The sequence below is a fragment of the Hakea prostrata genome, chromosome 6, assembly GCF_041222555.1.
Source record: "Hakea prostrata isolate BN-2017 chromosome 6, UWA_Hpros_2, whole genome shotgun sequence".
Taxonomy (NCBI): Eukaryota; Viridiplantae; Streptophyta; class Magnoliopsida; order Proteales; family Proteaceae; genus Hakea; species Hakea prostrata.
This window is the reverse complement of record NC_142605.1, coordinates 34,491,310-34,515,071: the sequence shown is the minus strand read 5'-3', so window position 1 is coordinate 34,515,071 and position 23,762 is coordinate 34,491,310. Positions and strand designations below refer to the sequence as shown.

The 23,762-nt window shown below is 37.7% G+C and overlaps 2 protein-coding genes and 1 long non-coding RNA gene across 15 annotated transcripts; 2 read left to right on the top strand and 1 right to left on the bottom strand.

The window, feature by feature from the left end:
• Window positions 1–106: 106 nt before the first annotated feature.
• On the bottom strand, window positions 107–11,389 carry LOC149013566 (uncharacterized). Of its 5 annotated transcripts, none has more exons than XM_089157962.1 (10): window positions 11,303–11,389; window positions 7,382–7,480; window positions 4,628–4,771; window positions 4,388–4,516; window positions 4,145–4,261; window positions 3,916–4,041; window positions 3,727–3,822; window positions 3,360–3,506; window positions 1,574–1,733; window positions 107–1,481 (listed from the first exon to the last, which is right to left on the bottom strand). In XM_089157962.1, exons 2-10 carry the CDS (start codon window positions 7,469–7,471, stop codon window positions 466–468), a joined length of 2,025 nt encoding a protein of 674 aa, XP_089014088.1. In that variant the 5' UTR covers window positions 7,472–7,480; window positions 11,303–11,389; the 3' UTR covers window positions 107–465. The 5 variants fall into 5 exon arrangements, with proteins under 5 accessions (XP_089014088.1, XP_089014089.1, XP_089014091.1 ...); XM_089157963.1 differs by having other exon boundaries at window positions 4,145–4,258; XM_089157965.1 differs by lacking the exon at window positions 7,382–7,480 and adding an exon at window positions 5,443–5,544 and having other exon boundaries at window positions 11,303–11,385.
• A 2,638-nt stretch (window positions 11,390–14,027) lies between these two features.
• On the top strand, window positions 14,028–17,839 carry LOC149013565 (uncharacterized). Of its 8 annotated transcripts, XR_016174122.1 has the most exons (5): window positions 14,028–14,397; window positions 14,544–14,641; window positions 16,751–16,850; window positions 17,027–17,089; window positions 17,238–17,839. It is a non-coding gene; the product is annotated as an uncharacterized LOC149013565 (long non-coding RNA). The 8 variants fall into 8 exon arrangements; XR_016174125.1 differs by lacking the exon at window positions 17,238–17,839 and having other exon boundaries at window positions 14,544–15,663; window positions 17,027–17,231; XR_016174127.1 differs by lacking the exons at window positions 16,751–16,850; window positions 17,027–17,089.
• Window positions 17,840–18,643: 804 nt separating this feature from the next.
• On the top strand, window positions 18,644–22,672 carry LOC149013564 (Stress responsive alpha-beta barrel domain protein). Of its 2 annotated transcripts, XM_089159723.1 has the most exons (9): window positions 18,644–18,937; window positions 19,033–19,159; window positions 20,121–20,248; window positions 20,790–20,929; window positions 21,046–21,114; window positions 21,342–21,480; window positions 21,658–21,720; window positions 21,924–21,967; window positions 22,281–22,672. In XM_089159723.1, exons 1-9 carry the CDS (start codon window positions 18,808–18,810, stop codon window positions 22,365–22,367), a joined length of 927 nt encoding a protein of 308 aa, XP_089015849.1. In that variant the 5' UTR covers window positions 18,644–18,807; the 3' UTR covers window positions 22,368–22,672. The 2 variants fall into 2 exon arrangements, with proteins under 2 accessions (XP_089015849.1, XP_089015850.1); XM_089159724.1 differs by having other exon boundaries at window positions 18,845–19,159; window positions 20,126–20,248.
• The last annotated feature ends 1,090 nt before the right edge of the window (window positions 22,673–23,762 follow it).

Genomic DNA, 23,762 nt, shown 5'->3' with positions numbered 1-23,762 from the left:
CTTTGTCTCCTCTTTTTTCTCCTCTTTTTTCGAACCTTAATTTTAGGAAATCATAGTTGTAGTTGGGTTGAGTTTTAATTATGACCCTTGAATAATTAACTGTCACGTGATACAATCTTACATAGAAACCAGAGGGAATTGTAAGAGGTGAAAAATTTAAAGGTTGTGAACCCCATTTCGACATGTTGAGAACAAAATTTCGAGAATTATTACGAACTGAATCATGCGCATCTTCTAAAACTAGTCACAATCTCAATCCCCCAAAACAAATTGGACAACCCTATCATGGTGCGAGATATTGTAAGAACAAACTTCTGTTCATAAAAAGGTTAATACTTTACGGCTACATGAACAACAAAAGGGCCAAGAAAACCGGTAGCTAGTAAGTGCTTGACCATATATTTTACAGGGTCCATCTACGAGGATTTATCTCCTAATATTTTATCTCTTTAACATTCTTTTCATTCACCCTAGGTTACGGTAGGGTAACGCACATTCCCCAGATACAGCCGCACCACAATTTCCTAAAGGTGTAAATGTAGTATTCCCTGGAGAGTGCTGTTTGCATGTAGGTGAGGCTGATGTACTAAACTGGAACATAATATCAGTTTGATGAGAGCCACCTAAGCCAAGATTTGGCAGTGTGAAGCTACTTCTGCTTTGATCTTGATCAACTCTCTGATTTTGTTGGAAGTATTCTTCAATAACTAGACTATCATCCACAGAAATAGCACCTGTAAGTGTCTTGAATGCAAATTCAAGACACGGATCTGGCCATGAGTCGCCGAAAGGCAGGACAAGAGGTGCGTCTGGCTTTTCTGTGGACTGTACCTCACTTTCAAGCTTTCCAATGAGCAGGTCACCTTCCTTGGATGAATTTTCATCTAACAGCACTCCCGAACCTATTGAAATATGAGGTGTGGCTGCTATGCTAGCTGCGGCCTGAAGATTGCAACTACTTGGGTTGACCGCTGTGGCCGGATACGCTTCCAGATCAATAGACTGATTAGCCACCATCAAAGGTGACCTTTCAGACATTTCCAAATTTGGTGCCACCTTAGCTCGGAGCTCAGCAAGCCGTTTTGAAGCTCGACGAGGCACATTACCGGTGCAAAGCTGGGCCTTTTTCTTATGCTTGCCAAGATTTTTCCCAGAGAGCTGCTTTTCTGGAGAGGTCTTTGCTGACGCTGCTGAGTTTAACCCATTTTTGGCATGGGTCAAGTCTTCAGGTTCTTGTTGGGCCACACTTAGCAGTTCTGAGCCTTCCCTGATTACAGAATTTGATCTCTCTAAAGGCTCCTTCTCTGGAGAGACATTGGCTGCAGTAGATGAAACAATTCCTCTTCCATCACGTACCATCTTCTCTTCCATACCCTCTAAGCCTCTTGATCCTTGGCCTTGGGTTACACTAATCAGTTCAGAACCTTCTATACATGCATCATGTGGTTTTCCTGAAGGCTGTTGCTCCGTTACAGCATGATCTGAAATAAATAAGGGAAGGGGGCCTCATCTATCCGCTATAAAAAAAATTCCATCATATCCAGAGAAAAAAGGCAAGAGATTTTATACTCACCCAAAGCAATGCTTGATAGTGGTAAGCATTGTTCCACCACAGAGGACTCCAGGACCAGTTCATTGTCAACTGTTTTACCTGATCCTGAGCTCTGGACCGTGAAGAGGCATCTCCTTGTTGCATTGTCTCCTATTTTTCGCCTTTTTGCTGCAGTAGGTGGCTATGATAGAAAAAGGCAGTTGTCAGAAATTAAAACCCTAATTCTACACTAGGTTCAACTGAAAGTACATAATAAACTAGAGGGTAAAATTCTTCATCCAACACTCTCAACTTAATTCTAACAGGAATTGAATGTTTAGCTCACAAAATGGTTTTCAATTTGTGAATCATCCAACCATGTGCCTGTTGCAAACCATTCATCTGCTAGGAACCCGCCAGGGGGGGGGGGGGGGTTGGGTTCCACATTCAATAAGCTCCAGCTGCCTGATACATTCCAACTTCACTTCGAAGTCTTTAAATTAAAAATTAGCTTTCAGGATTGGTTTGGAATTGCCAACTTATTGGCAAGGTATAGACTTAAGGAAAACTCTGCACACTTGACAGTTCGCACTATGATTTGTGTCACAACTCTCAAGAAATTAATGTAAAGATCCCTAAAGCTACTCTTTAGTTCTACATTAATCAATTCTGTGAAAAATAGAACTTTGCCTCACACTAAGACATATTTGCTAACATATGGAGCGATTGTTTTCCTTTTCAACAATAGAACATTTTTCTGGCTGCTAAGCAATGTATATTTGCTCCATTTTGTCATTATCTTTACAATAAAGTCAGGTAGATCATGTACACATGCCACGATGATTTGTTAATGTTAGATGCCATCCCTCGAAATCACTTAAAGAAAGTTTTTCTAACAAAAATATCTCAATGAACAACTTTTCTTAGCATTTCTTAAAATTTCCCTTTGCTTTACATGCATATTCCTAATTGTTTCATTTATATTTAACCTTTCCATGTAATATTAGGCAGTTCCCAGCAGAGGTTTCAAGAAATGTCTACTTTTCTTTATTTCAAATTATCAACAGTCACAAGTCAACAAAACCCACTTCAATAGCAACTGGAAGAAAGGCATCATCGAGTATTAAACTATAAATAGAATCTCAAAAATGTTTGGTGGTCCAGCCCAACAGAGTTGATGTCATAGGCAGTACATGAATAAAGTCCACATCCCATTTAATACGGTAGACAAAAATTTCCGGCTGCCTCTGGTGGAACTTACCTAGACTTGACAAATATCCCATTTAGAGATTATGAAAAAGCAATCGACTAATGGGCACAGGCTCTAGGAATAGTAATAACCACTAATATAACCACATGGGCTGAAAAAACTTTCCTAAACTATATCTGCAATACCCTTCAAGGAGATGTGCTACAATGGATGTGCAAATATGATGATTTTTTTTTTGGGCAAATGAAAATATGATGATTTTTTTTTTTGGTAAATGTAAATATGATGATACTGAGAAGTAAAAAACTAAAAAACAAGAGCTTCTACAGAATTTTAATGATTTGAAAAAATATTACAGGAGGTAAACACCATAGCAAAGACTGAATTCTGTGGAGTCCAAACTACAGAAAGCAAAGAATAACAAACTCAGAATTCAAGTTTGAAGCAATGTAAAAAAATATGTAGCTTGTGATGGTACTTCTCATTTCTCCACTCCTTTTGGGTGTCTCTTGTAATTTTAGAATTGAAAGCACAACATAAATCATGGAGAGGTAAGACCTAGTGTAGGAAGCACAAAGAAACTGGGAATACCAAGAATTGTATGTAAGGCACACTTACAGAGTTCTTTCCATCTATAGACTCCAGGCCACTTATTTGCCTCATCTTTGGTATGATTTTACACTTTTGGATGTCACCAGATTTGAGATAGCGAAAGACATCCTTTTTGGAGCGGAATTCATATCCAGTTACAGGATCAATGTAATACTGTAGGATTAGTCAACAATTGAAAGATGAAAAGGCATTAATATTATCATAGATGCAAATAAAATGCTGCACAAAACAGCCTAAGAGAAAAGTTCATTATTTAGCCAAGCAATGGCATTAATATGACAATAAGTATCTCAGAACTACATATCTATTTCATTTGCTAATTCAAAAACTATAAATACATAACACCAGATCAGAAACTGAAAATAGAGAATACCGGGTCTTTTCTGGTTCGATTTGCCAGTCGAGTAACCTTGATTTCCTTAATCCATCCTGGAGGCAACCCCTCCTCTATATGCTTCTCCACCACAACCTGAAAATTAACAGATAATCAGACTCAATATGTTGTAAATCAATCTACAAAACCCAATATGAATAGTGGATTTAGTCCATAATCAAAACAGACTTTTGCAGATTTCGAAGGATGCACTCCAATATCTCTTTCGTTCAGTTCAGATCCTAGTTGAGTATCCTTGATTTTTTTACACCATTCTGGAGGCAACCTCTCCTCTACATACTTCTCCGCCACAACCTAGAGATTCATAGAGCCAATTCAATATCTTTCAAGTCAATATAAACACTGCAAAATCTATAAAACCAAGTGGACGGTAAATTTAGTTCATGATTAGACAGACTTCGCATGCAAATTTAGCAGAATGCATTCCGACCTCTCTTTCGTTCACTACAGGTTCCAGTTGAGCGACCTTCATTTCCTTAATCCATTCTGTGGGCAAGCCCTTTATCGGGTGCTTCTTCCCAACAATTTAGAGATTAACAGACAGTCAGATAATCAAATAAAGTATCTTAAAAGTCAACCTAAACACTGCAAAATTCACAAAACCAATGAACACTAGATTTTGATCATGTTTAGAACAAACTTGGCTTCCAGATTTGGTAAAACGCATTTGGATGTCTCTTTCGCTCAGTTCAGATTCCAGTTGAGTAACCTTGATTTCCTCACTACATCCCAGAGTCAACCCCTCCGCTGGATGCTTCTCCATCATAACCTATAATAGATTAACAGACAATCAGATCCAATATCTTAAAGTCAATCTAAAAACAGCAAAATTTACAAAACCCAATGAATAGTAGATTTAGTCCATTCTTAAACAACAAACTTTGCTTGCAGATTTAGTGGAACGTGTTCCAATATCTTCCTCCTTCAGTTCAGATGCATGACTACGTCGCTTCCCAGTCTCAAGATAGCTGAAGACCTCTCTCTTGGAATAATATTTGTATCCAGTGTTTGGAGCAATGTAACACTACAACGCACAGATAATAATTCCATTAGCTAGCAAGCTAAGAAGAATATCTTCAAATATATGATACCCTACAATATCATTTCTCTTTTTGGGGTTTATTCAATTTGTATTTTCCATTTCTATTGATTTCTGGGGGGGGGGGGGAAATAGAGGTGTAGGTTGGGAGGGGAGAGAACAAGAAATAGAATTTAGAGTATCCACTGCTAAGAGATTGGTAGATGAACATATAGCAAAGGAACCTGCATACGTCTATATGATTAATGCTCATTTCCAAAATAAAATGGGAAAGAATATGCAGCAGCCTACTAAGATAATTTTGAAATGTATACCATCCATAACTATAAATCCCTATAATTATGTCAATCTAGTTAAGAATGGATTTTCTAATGGAGTCTTGGCAAGTTGGAGTCAAATAGAACTCCACTGCAAATAGAGATACATTAAATATAATGAATTTCCTGAGCCACTTTATAGTGATTTCTCCCACCAAATCCTAAGAGGCAAAATCTTTCTCAGCAGAACTCATCATTAGCTGTTTACTGACACTGTTAATTATGCACATGGAATTCTTTTTAAAATTCGAGAATGATTTTCTTCTCTTCATCTATAACATTTGGAAGAGGAGACTCTAAAATGCAACTTCAGAAGCAATACTTTCATCCCCTAACAACCTTTAGCAGAATAATAATCACACTTGTTGACACCCTTCGGATAATCCCCATTTAGTAGTGAAACTGCTTCTGTTGTCGTAGACTCCTTCAGACGGCATCTTCCTGTAACCAGAGTAACGCACAGAGATCAACAACCTTCTTAATATTGACGAGTAGAGCCTACCATAGTTCAAATCTCCCGAGATTTCGGCGATCCATGAAAACCGAGACAAGATGGAGAAAGAGAAAAAGAAGTAACAGATCTCAGTCCATCTCAGTCGAAATCGTATTGATGGTTTCAACGGGGGATGGACCATTTTGGTCCATTTTCTCTCACTTCAGTACCTGTCTTCGACTTGGATACGCCAGCCCATTTTCACAAGTACCTACAAACCTCAACCTTGCAAGAATCTTTTGAGTTGTTCTAATTGACATGAAAAATTCTTTATAAAATCTTAAGTACAAAGCTGTCTTTTATTCTCACAAGTCTGATGAGAGATACATGGGCCAATGGGACAAGCCAAGCCAATGTTGTTGAATCAAAGAAGATCTGATCATGTCAATTTAGTATACAATTAGCAATCAAGATTTCTTATCTCATGTCTCCAACCTCCTGATGGCTTCATCCTTACACTGGTTAATTACTTCAAGAAGTTATCTTTCCTTTCAACCAGTGCCCCTTCGAACCCTTTCCCCAACAGCTTGCTCGACAAATTTATAACCGGCTCCCACTTCAGTTCACTGACGCAATCCCTTCCAAAAATGTGATCAACATAGCAGTTCTATCCTCAAGGTTAACAGTCTCTGGTCCCGATGGGTTTCATATGAGCTTCTTCTCTTGTTGGATATTATCAAAAAGAAAAGCCAATATAAGCTTCTTCTTCAACCCACCCAGATCAAAGGTATCCATAGAACCTTCTCTGCCTCATCCCTAAAAGGAAATTACCTCCACCACATCAGAGATCAGTTCCATCTCCTTACGCAACATTTTATAGACCCCAAGAGGTATTTTCCTTGAGATTCTTCAGGGTTTCTGTTTATGAGAATGTAATCCTACATATATTACCTATAATTGGTTTCAGCATTAACAAAATACTCCTTTTACCCAAAAAAAGGACAAACAACTCAAGATTAAGAGGTAATGAGTCCAACTCTCCATGGGCCAATGTATCAAAATAATTAAAGTTGCCATACAGTTTTCAGAAGATTAATTGACAACTTTGATAATTAATAAAGAGAAAGCAATCAATTACAATAACAACAACTGGGACTCCTTAGAGTTAGCAAAACATATATTACTTTCTAACCGTCATCTTGAACCAGTTATTCATTAAAGTCAACAACAACTAGGACTCCATTATTTACTTTCTGAGTGAACAAAAATATACTATAAACATCCCAAAGGGAAGAAGAAAAAAATACAAAGGGGGAAAGAGGGGGAGGGAAACCAAGAGAGTGCCTGGACAGGCGTAACGAAGAACTATCTAGACCCCAGGTAACAAAACTCTGCATGTTCTTTGGATTACCTAGAAGAGGCTTCACTGCTTGAGAGACAAAAAGGGACTCCATTTGGCATTTTGGCAAAAGAAAAACAATCAACAGTAAAAACTCAAGCAATATACCTTACAGTCAAACTAACAATGAAAGTTATGAATTATCACATACTTTGCAAATGTGCATCTGACATATAATGGATGTGAGAAACTGCTGGATGGCTTATCTTTCAATCAATCACCTCTAAAATTTATCCAAAAGGACCAACACAGTAGAGGCCAAAAAAGAAGAGTGTAATCACCTAAGAATCTACCCAAAAGTCATGGAAAATGTTTCAATACTGTGGCTAGATCATGTATGCATGCACCATATTTCAATCAATTCTCATTCCAAAACAATATGATCCATTGAGTATAGAAGGGGTGGATATCAAAAGATTAATGATAACACACGTAGAAATGACTACCTTGTACTTTTTCCCAACACTATTACCACTCTTTTTAGTTTGGATCACCATACTCCAGTCAGTGGGTAACCAATCAGGTACATCCTCCATTTTCACAACCTATAAATCAATGAAACAACAGCAAATTGGGATGTACAGAGGAAAACCAAAACTAAGGCAATAATAAACTGGGATATTAAGAGGAAAGCCAATACTATGGCACAATAAAATGAAAATGGTTCAGACTCACTGAGTTCTCATTATCTCTTATGCATATTTTAGTTTTTCAAGGCATGTGATCACAAAGCTTTCCAGATTTCCAATGTCTAGCAATTTTAATCTTGGAATGACACTTTTCTCCAGTTTTTGAGTTAATATAACACTAAGACAGCCAAGTCACAAATTTTCTCATAGAACTGATGACAACTCTCAAAACTTTCATAATATACCATATTGGAAAGTCTTGCCTCCCTATAAATTGTTATTTTTTTCTCCCACCTAACATATAATTTTCATATGAACGAAGCAAACACTTATCAAAGGTACCCAGTCAGGATACTCATTATTCAAGTGATACTTTTCAAAAACAGAATTCATCTCATACTAGTACAGCTATTCATTGGACCTCCTTGAAGTACAAGAACTAAGTTTCCAGGAAAAGAAAAAGGAAATTTTTTTCCCTTTGTTTCTTTTTTTAGGGAGTGTGGTAAGAATTTTTTTCTTTTTCTTTTTCTTTTTTTCCTTTTTTCATTGGGGGGGAGAGGGGTCATGACATCATGTGGTATACCTGTAAATTATCTTAGCTAATTTTAGCTATCCAAAAACATGCATTTTGTTCTTTTTCACAATTTAAAAACTCGATAGAGCAACAACACCAAATGTAAACATTTCCAAGATCATAATCATCACATACCAAGAAAATTGAAGTATGTGGGCATCCCCCCGCACATACAAGCTACCTGAATTTGCTTCTAGATAAGTTCAGCCAAATTATCTTGAAAAAATAAGAAACTGAGATGATGAATGTTCTAAATCTCAGATTCGACAAGCCAGAAAACTGAGATTTCCAGAGTTTCAACCAAAACCAGGTTGAAACCTGGTAATTATCTCACAAAGCTGAACATGTCATGTGCTTCAAAACTGGGCTGGTGAAATTTGGTTGACACTTGGTATTTTTTGGGTTGAAACTATCAATCTATCATAATGTGAGAAATATGGTTGAGACCTGAATTGTATTCATTTCATGATGATGAGTAGAATGACTTTGAGTAGCCTGATAGAAACACCCCCCCCCCCCCCCCAAAAAAAAAAAAAAAAAAATTTCTTGTTGATATAGCCTAACAGAAATACCTGATCATCATGCCCTAGCAATACCCAGCCCATATTATGGTATTATTAAATTCTGATTCCTAGCTTATGGTATTCCAAGGAATACGAATTGGCCAGCCTACATGTGGTATTGCATCCTGTTGCCTGTGGTTCAAAACTTGAGAATAGCCTCTCCTACAATAGCAAGAGCCTCATGCGCTGGAATGCTCTTTAATGTGGCTATTAATCTTGCTGATTTGAAGGACTAGTTCCTTGATTGCAGTTAAATGTATAGATTAGTAGGGGAACTAATTGCAATCAAATCTGCTGATTTGTCAGTGGTTATTCTCCAGATGAAATACACTTCGAGCGAGCCCATGACAGCAGGTGATTGAATCGAAAAGCAGTTCGAAACTAACCTGCCAAGGAGATATTGACCACTAAGAGTGTTTCAGAAAGCCTTAGTTTCCTTACTTTTTACATTATAACAGAGTCAGTTCAGGAGATACTTTTCCCATCGCTATTATGATTTTAAGTTATTTTCAGATAAAGCCAACAATTTAGAGAAAAGAGAAAATTATAATTTGATAGCCATATATGTCGTGCGATGCAACTAGGGCAGGAATTCCTTGAGACTGTAAGATGCCTTCAACTGCAAGGCTCAACCCAAATTATCCTTCTTCTATCTTCCTTTACTTTATCTATTTATTTTTCATGATCTTCTATTCAAATTTATTCCAATGGGAGTTCCGCACTGAAAGCTACTATCAGCTGAAGACTATTTGAAAGACAGAATCAGCCAATCGAATTGATGCCTAATTGTCACACGAAGGCCTGAGAACATCAGTAGATCAATCCTATTGCAGTGACGGTTCTTGGTGGAACTGGCATCAACTTTACCAAGGCCATTGTTACCAGAGTTGGAAATTCAAAACCTCAGCCCCATTTCCATTTGTCAAATCCAAAATATTTTCGTAACCTTTCAGTCTATTTCAACACTGAAATTTTTGCAATTATTTCATTTCATTCAATCGAAATTGAAACTTTCACGCAATTATGCTCTAGAATGACCGTGGCCCAAATAAGTAGGAGGGTAGGTGAAATGAAAGACCATTAGTATCATACTAAAAAGGGTAAGGATGAAAAAAGGGATGCCCCATTAGAGATTCTGAGGCAATTGCAATACCTCAATGCATGGATGTCCAACAACTATTAAATGACTTAATCACATCCAGCCTAACCACTATCTTCTTTGCTTCATCTAATAATGACCTTGAGGAGAAAGCCACACCCCATCCTGAATGTTGAATCCACACACAACCCGCAGAGTGGTGACCTTCTTTGGTTCCAATTTCAGACTATATTGCCTAATACATTTGAGTGTTTCTCAAAGTGGCCTATTTTCTGCACCAAAGGTGCCACAGGCATCAAAATCTGAAAAGATACAAAGTGTAGATTCATCGAACCTCAAAAAAGAAGGATTGATATTATATAATATTTTCTATTCAACTAAAATTATTTGCACTATTCCATCCAAGAAAAATTCGGGGGAATTTTATGATTAAAATTATGTTTGCCGTGAGTGTATGCATTGGGTTTAGGAATTTTATGATTAAAATTATTATGACAGGATAAAAAAAATTTGGGGGGAATACTTGATTGGCTCTCAGATGTACATTCAGCTACTGGTATTGTTTATTTAGCCATATTATCACAAATGCAGAACATATATCCGTGAAATGTCTCCATCTATATTGAAACCGCTTTACCTTCCCTTTTTTGTTTGGTTTCAGATTCACCTAATATCACCCCAAAACTGATTCAGACTGAACCAACCGTTTGACATCCTAGATAGTCTTCTTGTAGTCAATCAAGGAGAATATCATAGTTGAGAAAGGCCCTTTGGTCATCTCTCTCACACAGATTTGAGTCAACGACTGTAGATCCACACACTAGGTAGTTTACACAAGTGAAGGACTGCCTAATATTAACCCAGACTTGCTACTGTTTCCTCCAATGCCACACTTGTCGACTTACAGACATCATTTCTCCTGTTGCTTCAGGAACGTTTAGTTCAAATTTATAAGAATACTGTAGATCCACACACTAGGTAGTTTACACAAGTGAAGGACTGCCTAATATTAACCCAGACTTGCTACTGTTTCCTCCAATACCACACCTGTCGACTTACAGACATCATTTCTCCTGTTGCTTCAGGAACGTTTAGTTCAAATTTATAAGAATACTTGGTGTGTTCCTCTTCATTTCCATCAATCCGAATACAAATAAGCTCTAGTACACTCAAAACGCCAGAAAATACAGTTCTCCACTTCTCCTAACACGCAGTGCATATAAAGGACGCATTTGGAAAGCAGAATGAGCAAGGCAAACTCAAATAAAGAAAGAAAATTTACTCTCACATAAAGTCAAACACGCGATAACAGTCAAAGCAGTCTCAATAAGTGTCAATGCCTTCCCTTCGAGCTCCAAAATAGATTGGTAACCAAAAACAGATAGCGAAAGAAGCATATGAAAGCAAAATACATTAAGATCTTACATTCCCAAAGTTAAACCCTAGAAATGAGGAAATCAGAAGTGAAATGCAGGATAAACGAAGCTTAAAATTTTAATTACCGAATCCGTCTTCGTTCCTAGGCCTTCCAAATCCAGCCGGGCGGTAGGTACTCCGGTGACTTCTCAACGACCATCCAGTCGGTATCTGACGTTTTCCGGCGAGAAACACACGACAAGCGACGCCTTTCTCCAGTGATCAACACTGCAACTTCCACAGGTGCTCTCTTCTCTCTTCTCTTTTCTACTCTCTTCTGCTCACTCTTACTTCCCTCTCCCTCTCTCACTCACTCACTGAGCTCTCGCCATGGCTTCCAATGTCGCTCAAGGCTCACGCTCTCTGCGCGAGTGAGGTAGGAAGTTGAATATAAGCTGTCCATTAAACGGATAATGAATCTTTGGAACCACGTGTTCCGAGATTCTACGTTGCTATTGGGACACGCAAAACGTGTCAGGTCGCCGGATAAATTTTTACTGAAAATCTTTTTGACTCTCACGGTTCCAACTTCTCTCCCACTCTCCATGGCTCCACCTCCGATCTCTGTCACCCTCTTTATTGGGGTCGAATGGTTTAAAACTTTTACAGGCGACGAAACGAAACTAAACAATTCAAAACCGTGCGTGGAGAACAGTTCGTTGGACTCGTGTGCAGCTGTTATGACTATGACCTGTGAAGCTCTTTTCTTTTTCTTGTCTTTTTCCATTTTTCCTTTTAGGTTTCAGTTATAGCTATTTAGGCAGCTTTCATACTGTTGTTGGTGAAAAGTGGAAACTGCCAAACTCGTGACTCGATTGATGACTGGAGAGACCATGAGATGCTTAATTACTCTTTTAGCCTTTAATTTCTCCGAAAATTTATTTATTTATTATTTATTTTATTTTTAAGGGGAAATCAGATTTATATTAGATTCTCTAGTATAACTCTAGAGAAAAGAAAAGTATTATGTACAAAACAAGGTGGTGGGGATGGCCACCAAATTTGACTTAATTGGAAGCCTGGAAGTCTAAAGCTTCTTTGTACCACGGACTGAAAAGTCAGCATGAGCATTACAACTCTATGTAAATGGTAAAAACAAAAATAGTGAAGAGACCTAGAGCACCTAAGGATGTCCGGAACTAAGTCATAACTTGACCAATCGATGGCTTGGCTATTAAAGCCTTGATGGCAATGAGGCAATCAAGGAATAAGACTATTTGAATAATAAGAAGTTTCGATAAAAGTAAATAATAGTTAAAAAACACTAAATAAATAGTTCCTAATAGCCTCAAGCTTTATTGCAAGAGTAGATAGATTAAAAGAGAATTTTGTCATTAGCACAAAATGTTCTGTTAGGCCCTAAGTGACACAGTCACATGTTTTGTAGCAAGATCATAAGCAAAATCAAAGAATATGCTGAACCGTGGGTGTGAAGAACCTTTCGTTGAATTTGGGGGCAGACTTGAATGCTATGCATTTAATGCGCAACACCTATCGCCAACGGTCTAAATCGAAATCTTGACCAAGATTCTGGTCAAAATCTTGACCAAGATTCTGATCTCAACCATTGACAGAAGAGTATTGTGCATAACACTGAAGTTAAACCCTTGTATTTGCACACACACCTGTTTGGACTATGACTCTACCTTACTTAGGCAGCTTTCATACTGTTGTTGGCAGGGAATGGAAGTTCGTCAGATTTCGGGGTTTCACTGGTTGGCGAAACCAACGAAACCCTGAAATCTCGGCAAAAGTTCGCCGAGATTTGTGGAAAATGTCGATTGGATTTCGCCGGAAAAATGAGGAAATTGGGGGCACCAAGCTTGATTCCTGATTTTGCCGGAAAATAGGAAACCAAAGAAACTTGCTCGGCTAATCTGGCAGTTGCTTCTCGAGCTTCAGGGGCACCAAGATGAAAGAGAGAGAAGAAGAAGAATGAATGAATAACAAAGGGAGGTAGAAAATGAGAAGAGAGAGAGGGGTAGAGAGATGCCTGCGTGGTGGCAACGTCCACAGCCACCTGCCATTGACTGAGTATTTTCTTTCTGAACTTGGACTTCTCCTTCTTCCCGGTCTCTGCCTGGTTTCTTTGATCGTGTTAAAGACGGCTTCTTCTCTTCTCTTCTACCACAGAAAATCCCAAACGGTGAGTCAAAAGATTTAACGGCACACCAAAGGTTGTTGTTTCAGAAAAAATGGCGAATTTCCGGCGAAAGGGTGCTGTTTTGCCGGAAAATCGTCCGAAAGGGTGCTGTTTCGCCGGAAAATCTCCGGCGAAATCCTGAAATATCGATATCGATCCTTTTTTATTTCTCCCACCGGTGAACTGGGCGAATTTCGCCGATATTTTTGCCGAAATAACTTTCCATGGTTGTTGGTGGAAAGTGGAAAAAGACTGGTGAGACCGTGAGATCTATGATTACTCTTTTAGGCTTTAATTTTTCTTAAAACAAAATTTGGATAAAGTCATTCCCCTTTTTTACCCCAGAGAAAATCAGAAAGCCGTCGCTACAGAATGCCAAACCTTGACATAGGCAGTCGAGAGAATTAACCGTTGGATTTGGATTTGGATTTCTATCTTCGTAGTTGCATCGATGGGTTCACTTCATCTTATATCGGAAAACAAATTGGTCCAACCCGAGCTGCCCTTACGCACATCTTGATTCGATTTAACTGATCTGCAAGTCAGTATAGTCCGACAATGAACCATTTTGAAGCTTGACCATGCATATGCGAACTAACCGAACCATCAGTCGAGCCGAAGTGATAAAACCCCGGTTCATCCATGTGTATTACAACGTGCCACGAAAGGCAAAGAGATTATCCGCAGCACTCAAGTTCAACATGATAACTGAACTCGTAACTGTACATTTTCTGCTCTTCCTTCTGCACTAATGCATTTAATCCCTTTGGCATTCATCTCGTCTCGTCAAAGAGTCTTGTTTGGGTTCTGCATAATTAATGCACAGCATTTGCAATGCACGGTCCCCATCGAGATTTTGATCTTCATTGCTCGTTTCGAAAATCTCGACCGAGCTGCGCTGCACCCAAGTAAAATCATCTCGACCATTGTTTTGTGAGACCTAACATTTCTTTTCTGCTGTATGCGTTTCTTCAAAGGTTTTCAGCTTCTGTTCTTCACGTTTTCTTGAACGCACTCGATGGAGATCCTTCAATGGAGGTGGATTGCGAACCTATTCACTGTTTACTTCTAATTCTTCTATAGATGCCCGGCCTAAGTAATAGTGAAGTTGCGAAGTGTATATTTCTGATTTTGTTTGGATTGTCAGCTTCGCTATTAAACGGGTGTGGAAATGGTTTTTCCAGGCAACAGGATAGCCGAAAAGTGGCTTTAGCAGTGTCGGAAGGATCAAGTTCTTGAGTTCTGGCTCTGATTTATAAGACTATGGGCATTCGAGGAACAGGTGATACTTTTCTTCCCACTTTATTCATTATCCTTTTGAATACTGCATTTAGATTTTCACTGAACATCTTAGCTAGATTATGTGTTACAAGAGCCCCCCAAAAAAAAAAAAAAATTTATTGAGTGACGCTTCAAATTTCCTCCTTTTTCTCGATTGGGAAGATTGAAAAATTAGTTCGATTCTTGCTCGTTGGGTTTCCTTAAAGTTCCCCTGGTGCATGGCGGGTGAGGAATCCTTTGTTTCTTACCCCTTTTGTGTGAAAGTGTGGCACTATTGCAATACTGTTTGCTTCTGATTTTTTATCTGTGGATTTGACATCTTGTCCCATATGATTCAGAATATTTGGCTTGAGGATTTATTCAGTTGATGTGATTTTAGTTGATTGCCATTTTGGGAAGCAAATTTCTTTGCATCATAATCGCAGCCTGGTCCCTCTGTTATTAGGAGTAAAATGGTTGGCATTTCAGGAAAGTTTTGACAGAGGGCAGGAATGTGAGGAAGACCTAATGTTTGGTGGTTAATGCAGTAATGGATTCTCCGTTTCACTCTTTCAGTAATGAGCTTATTGTGGACAAATCTCTCTGGTCGAGGCTTTGTCTACCACTAGGATTGCTGAGCTAACTGGGAAGAGGAAGGGAGTGTATGACCTTATCTCTGTGTGGATTTGTCTGTTCCCTAGTGATTGATGCCTGTACTGTTCTTCTATGTGAGGCACAATAGTGCATTCACATTTCTCTGAAAAAATGTAATAATTATTAGTTCTTATCATCTAAATTTAAATAGTAATATATATTTCACGCAGTGCTTGCTCATAAATTTTCACATCAGTGGATATAAATCTCGGTTGTGGTATAGGAATATTACTCCCCTCTTCCTTTTCTGTTGTAGGACAGTTGTAGAACACATTTGTCTTCTGAAAGCAAACAAGGACTTGTCTGAAAAGGAAGAGAATGATATGCTTGATTATCTTTATACCTTTCAGAGTTTCAGTACCAAATGGGTGGAATTGTTGCACTCTCTGGGTGAGAAGTTGTAGATTCTTGTTTTTGTAAGTCTATTTAGTCATTGATTACATGCCTTTCTTTTTCTATGAGATCATACCAGGGAGTCCTTTTATTATTCTTTTCCCAGTACTAGTGATTGAATGTATGAAATTAAGAAAATGATTATGATGTAAAAGGTTAAAAAGTATATAAAAAATATATATAAAAAAATTAAAAAATTAAAAGGTTAAAAAGTATATTCTCATGTGAATTGGGTATCTATTTAGATTATGGAAGATTCCTTTTAACAAGTCACCTAGTTTGTTGGTACTCTTAGTATATACGATTGAAAAATAGTAAGTAGTATTGCCTAGTAACATACTGAGATTATCCAGCAAGAAATGAGCCTTAATGAATCATTTTGCAATTAGAAGCCCCACTGTATTGAACATGAAATGTTCTAACCCATTTTTCAGGCATATTACTTGGTAACCATTATTGAATTGATAATTGGTAGATCTGCTAGCCTTAACTGGTATGGGAAGAGGATGGATTTCTTATATCATGATACGGATTCTTTATGATTGGGCCTCATGTAATGAATCCTGACTTGGATGCATTACCACTTCCAGAGGTTGTCTCTCTGAAAAGAATCCTGATGGTTACACTCATGCTGTCTATATGCGTTTCCAAAGACAGGAAGACCTTGCGAAGTTGTACAATAACTCTTTTTACTTGGGAGTTCTATGCCATACTGCCATGTATGCTTTAACATATAAACACCACAAAACTGGTTCTGTGTTCTATATTCTTGTTATCTTTCATCTAACTTACCATTTCACTTAACTGATGTACTCTTAATGATGACGTTTTAGGGATTGATATCTGTGGATTATGAATCTGAGGTAGAAGATGAGATATTCTGCTTGTATTTCGGAAATGGTAGATCTCAGAATAGATATTTAGAGAACTGAGATGATTTGGTGGATTTGCCCTTTTGTCTTTGCTGACATTTACCATTATCAATCTTGGTTTTCTCTTTTATGTAGAGTGAATAGTTATTACGTGATCCAAATTTTCTCTGACAGCTCCTGTAGTAACTCTCAGTTGTTTTTCAATTGGGTAGGAGTTCAACTACGGTCTGGAGTTTTTGCTTCTGATTTCATTGGCTACTCTGGCAAAGCTGCCTTTGAAATTTCTGTCCTTAATCGCACAGGTCACTCAAGGTGTGCTTGAAATGATCTATTTCAAATTGTGTTAAAATACACCTACCAAGAAACCAGTTTTGCTGACTCTACTCTGATGTGATGCTTATTAAGGGCAAATTTCAGCTGTAGATCAAATGAAGTATACTTGCATGTTTTTTTTACCTTATTGCTTTCTTACACACCTTTCTTTCCAGGTTCAAATTTAAATACTACAGACACCGAATATACCCATGGTGCTATTATACATTTTTGATCCAGTGAGCTAGTTCCTATGCAAACTGTGACATTTGCTTGTGTTATTATTCTGTTTGTTAATTTTGCATCTACTCTCTTACTCAAGAAAAAAAATAATAATAATTGTGCATCTATTTTTGCAACTGAAGCCTTTGAGATATTTGTTTGCAGCTTAGAATACAAAGATGTGAGGATCCTACATAACCAAAGCTTCCAGCATTTTGTACTTTTGTCTAGTTAGTCACTGTAGGAATGAAGACTGATTGTGGATGCATGTTGTGTACCATGTGCTTCATAACACGCAAGTGATTTTTTACCATGAATCTTCTGACTTATTTCCAATACATTGATTTTTATATTTGTTTTTTAAATTTTTTATGGCTACTACTATTATTGGGGTGAAAGTGAAACACGCGACCACCCACTATTATGATCTAAATTATATGGCACTTACTGTCAAATTACAATTCATCCATAATTAAGATTTTCTATTAAGTGATTGATAAAATGCCTTTAATTTCATTTAAAATGCAAGTCACCCAAATACCCTTTGGCAGAAAAATGACATTATTACCCAAATGCTTTTTGGGCAAATGACCATATTGCCCTCAGTGGAGAAAAATGACATAACTACATCTCATCCAATATTCTTTCATATCCAATCCTTAGGTGGGTGAAGGGATCCTCTCTTCACTCATCTTCTAAATATATCTCACTAGAAATCACTCACCACTGCCGCCGGATACCACCACATCTCCTGCTGGCGACCACGACCCTAGTCTTCCTATGCTAGCGAAAGCATTTACAATCGCAATAGCTTCTACGGAATATGCATATAAAAGCGCTTTTTATAGCAAAAAAAAAAAAAAGAATTGCAAGAATTTTTTGGGGGATTGGCTAGGACTTTGACCTTCACATTTCTATTTAAACATGCAATGTGAAGGCCAAAGTTCTAGCCAATCCCCCAAAAAATTATTGCAATTCATTTTTTTCTTTTGCCATAAAAATCGCTTTTATACATAAGGAAATTGAGGATGGGGTTATTACATTTGCCACCCACAAGGTTTGACCCATTAACACTCCACTGAAAAGTGAGGTTCTCAACCATTCCATTTATCCTCCATTGGCAATTTTATTTCAAAGTTTTTCTACTTAAAATTTATTATTTTTATCTTAGCTGATCGATTTAGCATTTTTCTTGAGTTGTTATGGGGTGTTGCAATCTTGTCAATAACTAAGGATTTGCAGTAGAATTTTAAAGCATAAACGACAACCAATTATCTTATGAATGGTGATTGTAAACTTAAGATGTGGATGATTGAGCAAACATTGAAAACGGATAAGTAAAACTAAACTAGACTTGTATAATAATGAGTCTATCTGATAAATTTAATAACTAAAAAGGTGTGGGGGTTAATCCAGGGGATGGCGCTTTTCCCCTTTAAATCAATACAGTCCAACAATGAATCATTTTGAACCATGGATATGCCGAACTAACCGAACCATCAGTCGAGGCCGAAGCGATAAAACCCCGGTTCATCCGTGTGTATTACAAAGTGCCACGAAAGGCGAAGGGATAACGAATTGTGACGAAGAGAAATAAATCACTTGGACGATGTTCTTCACCTCTGGGCGACTGGGCCTCCACTGAGTAGATACAGTGATAACTGACAACTCTGTTTTGCTTCGAACTTTGCAACCTGACCTGTAAGGCTGTAACTGCACATTTTCCTGCTCAGCAATGTCCGTCTGCACTAATGCGTTTAGTCCTTTGGGCGTTCATCTCGACCATTGTTTCGTGAGACCAGATATTTCTGCCGTATCCGTTTCTTCAAAGGCTTTCAGCTTCTGTTCTTCACGGTTTCTTGAACGTATCCACTGTTTACTTTTTTATTCTTCTTTAGATGCCTGACCTAAGAACTAGTGAAGTTGCAAACTGTATTTCTGATTTTGTTTGGATTTTCAGTTTCGAGATTAAACGGATATGGAAATGGTTTATCCGGGCGCCAGGATCGCCGAAAAGTGGCTTTTGCAGCGTCCGAAGGTTCAAGTTCTGGCTCTGATTTAGAAGACTATGGACATTCGAGGAAAAGGTGATATCTTTCTTCCCACTTTAATCATTATCCATTTGAAATACTGCATTTAGATTTTCACTAAACATCTTAGCTAGATTATGCGTACGAGAGCATACTTTTTCTTTTATGTAAAATGAACGATGGAGTAACGCTTCGAATTTCCTCCATTTTTTCCTTAATTGGGAAGAGTGAAAAATTAGCTCGAATTTTGTTTGTTGGATTACTCTCCGCTCGTTGAGTTTCCTTAAAAGTTCCCCCTCTGCATGGTGGGTGAGGAATACTTTATTTCTTACCCGTTAACTGTGAAAGTGTGGCGCCATTGCAGTACTGTGTACATCTGATTATTTAGCTGTGGATTCGACGTCTTATTCTGTATGATTGAGAATGTTCAGATTGGGTTGAGGCTCTATTCAGTTGATGTGATTTTAGTTGATTGCCAGGTTAGGGAAGGAAATTTCTTCTTAGGATTTTCCTCATAGTGGGAGTCTGGTCCCTCTGTTAGGAGTAAAATGGTGGGTCATTTCAGGAAAATTTCAACGGAGGGCAGGATTATGAGGAAGACTTAATTTTGGTGGCTCAGTGATGCAGTTATGGATTCTCACTTAAAGTCTTTTTCAGACGAGCTTATTGTGGTGGACATATCTTTCTGCTCATGGCTTTGTCTACCACTAGGATGGCCGAGCTAACTAGAAAGGGGAAGGGAGCGTATGGCCTTATGTCTCTGTGGATTCGTCTATTCCCTTGTAATTGATGCTGTACTGTTCTTGTAATTATCCAATAGGTGGGATGGCCCTCTATATGAGGAGCAATAGTGCATTCTCATTTCTCTAAAAGAATGAAAGAATTATTAGTTCTTATCATCCAAAATTAATAGTAATATACATTTCACGCAGTGCTTGCACATAAATGTTCATATAGCTGGGTATAAATCTCCATTGTGATAGAGGAATATTACTTCCCTCTTCCTTTTCTGTTGTAGGACAGTTGTTGAACACATTTGTCTTCTGAAAGCAACCAGGGACTTGTCCGAGAAGGAAGAGAATGATATGCTTGATTATCTTTATACCTCTCAGTACCAAATGGGTGGAATTGTTGCAATATCTCTGGGTGAGAAGTTGTAGATTCTTGTTTTTGTCAGTCTATTTAGTCATGATTACATGCTTTAATTTTCTGTGAGGTCATACCAGGGAGTCCTTTCATTATTCTTTTCACAGTATTAGTGATTGAATGCATGTAGATAAGAGAATGATTATGATTTAAAAGGCTGAAAGGTAGATTCTCATGTGAATTCTGGAAGATTCCTTTTAACAAGTCACCACTTTGTTGGTGTTCTTTGTATATAATTGAAAGATAATAAGTAATATCACTTAGGAACATACTGAGATTATCCAGCTAGAACTGAGCCTTAAGGAATCATTTTGCAATTAGAAGCCCCCGTATGTTGTACATGAAATGTCCTAAACCGTTTTTCAAGCATATTACTTGGGAACCATTATTGACTTGAAAATTGGTGCTCTGCCAGCCTTAACTGGTATTGGAAGGGGATGGATAACATATATCTTGATATGGATTCCTTAAACATTGGGCCTCACATGTGAATAGCCTCATGTACATGAACCCTAACTTGGATGCATTACCACTTCCATAGGTCGTCTCTCTGAAAAGAATCCCGATGGTTACACTCATGCTGTCTATATGCGTTTCCAAAGACAGGAAGACCTTGCGAAGTTCTACAAGAACTCTTTTTACTTGGGAGTTCTAAAGGACCATGTTATGCCATACTGCCATGTATGCTCTAACATGTAAACACCACAACACCGGTTCCTTGTTCTTTATTCTTGTTATCTTTCATCTAAAATTACCATTTCACTTAACTGATGTTCTCTTAATGATGAACATTTTAGGGATTGATATCTGTGGATTATGAATCTGAAGTAGAAGATGATATTCTGCTCATATTTCGGAAAGGAGAGGTTGGTATCACTAATCCCAATGGAATTCACAGGCAATTGTAGATCTCAGAATTGGTATTTAGAAAAATGAGATGATTTGGTGGAATTCCCCCCCCCCCAAGTCTTTGCTGACATTTTCCATTTTCAGTATTGGTTTTCTATTTTATGGAGAGTGAATAGTTATTACATGATTCCAATTTTCTCTGACAGGTCCTTTGGTAACTCTCAGTTGTTTTTCTCATTGGTAGGAGTTCAACTATGGTCTGGAGTTTGTGCTTCTGATTTCAGTTGTTGAGACTGGACATGGTGGACCCGTTGATGATGCATTGGCTACTCTGGCAAAGCTGCCCTTGAAATTTCCCTCCTTAATCGTACAGGTCACTCAAGGTGCGCTTGAAATGATCCATTTCTAATTATGTTAAAATGCACCTACCAAGTAATTAGTATTGCCGACCCTACCCTGACATGAATGCTGATTAAGAGCAAATTTTTAACTGTAAATTAAATGAAGTATACTTACATGTTTTTTGAGCTTGTTGCTTTCTTACACGCCGTTCTGTTCAGGTTTAAATTTCAATACTACGGACACTGAATATACCCATGGTGCAGTTATACGTTTTCGATCAAGTGAGTTTCCTATGCAAACCGTGCCATTTGCTTGTTTTATTACCCTGTTGATTGTTATTTTGCATCTACTCTCTTACACCTGGATCTTCCCATGCAAACTGTGACATTTGCTTGTTTCATTACTCTGTTGATTGAATTTTGCGTCTACTCTCTTATGCAAGAAAATAATAATAATAATAATAATTTTGCATCTATTCTTGCAGTTGAAGCCTTTAAGATATTTGCTGCCAGCTCAGAATACAAAGATGTGAGGATCCTACATAACCAAAGCTTACGGCATTTTGTATTTTTGTGTTGTTAGCCACTGTAGGAATGAAGACTGATTGTGGATGCATCTGTGTACCATATGTGTGTTATTAAACACACAAGTGATTTTTACTAGGGATCTTCTGACCTTACTTCCCACACGTTATTGTCCTTTTTTTTTTTTTTTTTTTTTTAATGAAAGAATAGTTAGTGGACATTTTCTTTGCTGCCATCCTTTGGAGGTTTTTTTTCTTTCTTTCAGGGGTTTTGTTTCTAACGGCTGGTTTTTCTTTTCATTCTGTCTAAACGTGCAGATGTGGAGGTCAAAGTTCCAGCCTATCACCCAAAAAAGTCTTGCTGTTCATTTTTCTGTTGATCCTGTGGGCACTGAGCTTATGTAACACAAAAGCCTTAGGGTCATCATTGGTTTCCTCATTCATTTTAGCCCTTTGAATTTGGTATTCTGCTTAAGAATTTACTTACCACATCCATTGAGTTCACAGATGGACAGCTGCCTTTTCTCTTGCTGAACTTTTTTTAATTGTAAATGAATGAAGCCACACTTTAGAGTATTATTATCATAATTGCTTGTCTTTGCGCATCTCATTTTACTTGGTCTAATTGCAGAGTAAAATATTGTGCTTGTTTGCGTGAACGCTTTGCACCGGCATTGTCTAGGATTCTTTTATATCTTCATCACACACATGCCTATGGCTGCTTTTTCATTTATGCATGGGTTGACTACTTGTTTTTCCACCAGCTTGGTTACACACATTAGTCAGCTGTTAGGATTTCAGTTGAAAATGCAGCTGCAAGGAAAGAGAAGTGGGGGTGGGGGTGGGGGTTGTTCTGGTCTGTTCATTCTTGCAGATCATGTATGATATGGATGAACTGGCAAGTAGATTTTTCCACATTGGATTCTAGGTCTTGTCCTTTTCTTATTTTTTTAATAATTATTTTGGGTTGAGGGTTTTGGGGTTTTCCTCCCTTGATTTCATCACCTAGGTGGACCAGAGTTACCTGGTCTAACATACCCTTCTAAACAAACTTCGACAGAAGAAAAGTAAAGAAGCCTCTCCCATATTGAATGTGAAGTGCTGTCTGTGCAGGTTATTATCAATTGTATTTATAACAGATTATGACCTATAACAACTTCTTTTCAAAAAAAAAAAAAAAAAAAAACTACTTAACCTGAATCAAATTGCCCATCTTCTTCTTTTTTTGTGTGTGTGTGGGGGTGGGGGTGTAAATCAATAGCCCATCCCTCAATTCTCAAATTTAAAAAAAAATAAAAATAAAAAGAGGTGAATATTTGGATGTGATTTCCTCAACATCATTAAAATCACAATAATGACACAGCTGTCCTGAGTTGGACCAACTGAAGCAGATAGAGTCGATTAACTGAACGGTGAGATGGTATTGTTGGAAAGCAATGCCGACTAGTTTTTGATCCACAAGAAATTAAGTATTTCATTGTATGAGGCAAAGGAGTTGATTAATTGATTCTATAGAAAATGATGAATTATTAAGCATCTATCTTCCTGAATCATTTAATTAATGAATGGATTTACAAAAAAAAAAAAAAAAAAGTAATTAATAAATGGAAGCAAATCCATAAATCAAAATTTGTCCAGATCCAGTGAAAATCAGGAGAATAAAACAAACCCTAATCCCTAGTCTGTATGGATTTAGATTCTTGAATTGAATGGCCAACCTACAGAGAACATATTTGCTAATTGTAAATGAAAGTCAATGACTCGGATGACCTCCGGATCGGTGGAAGACTCGGATCCCAA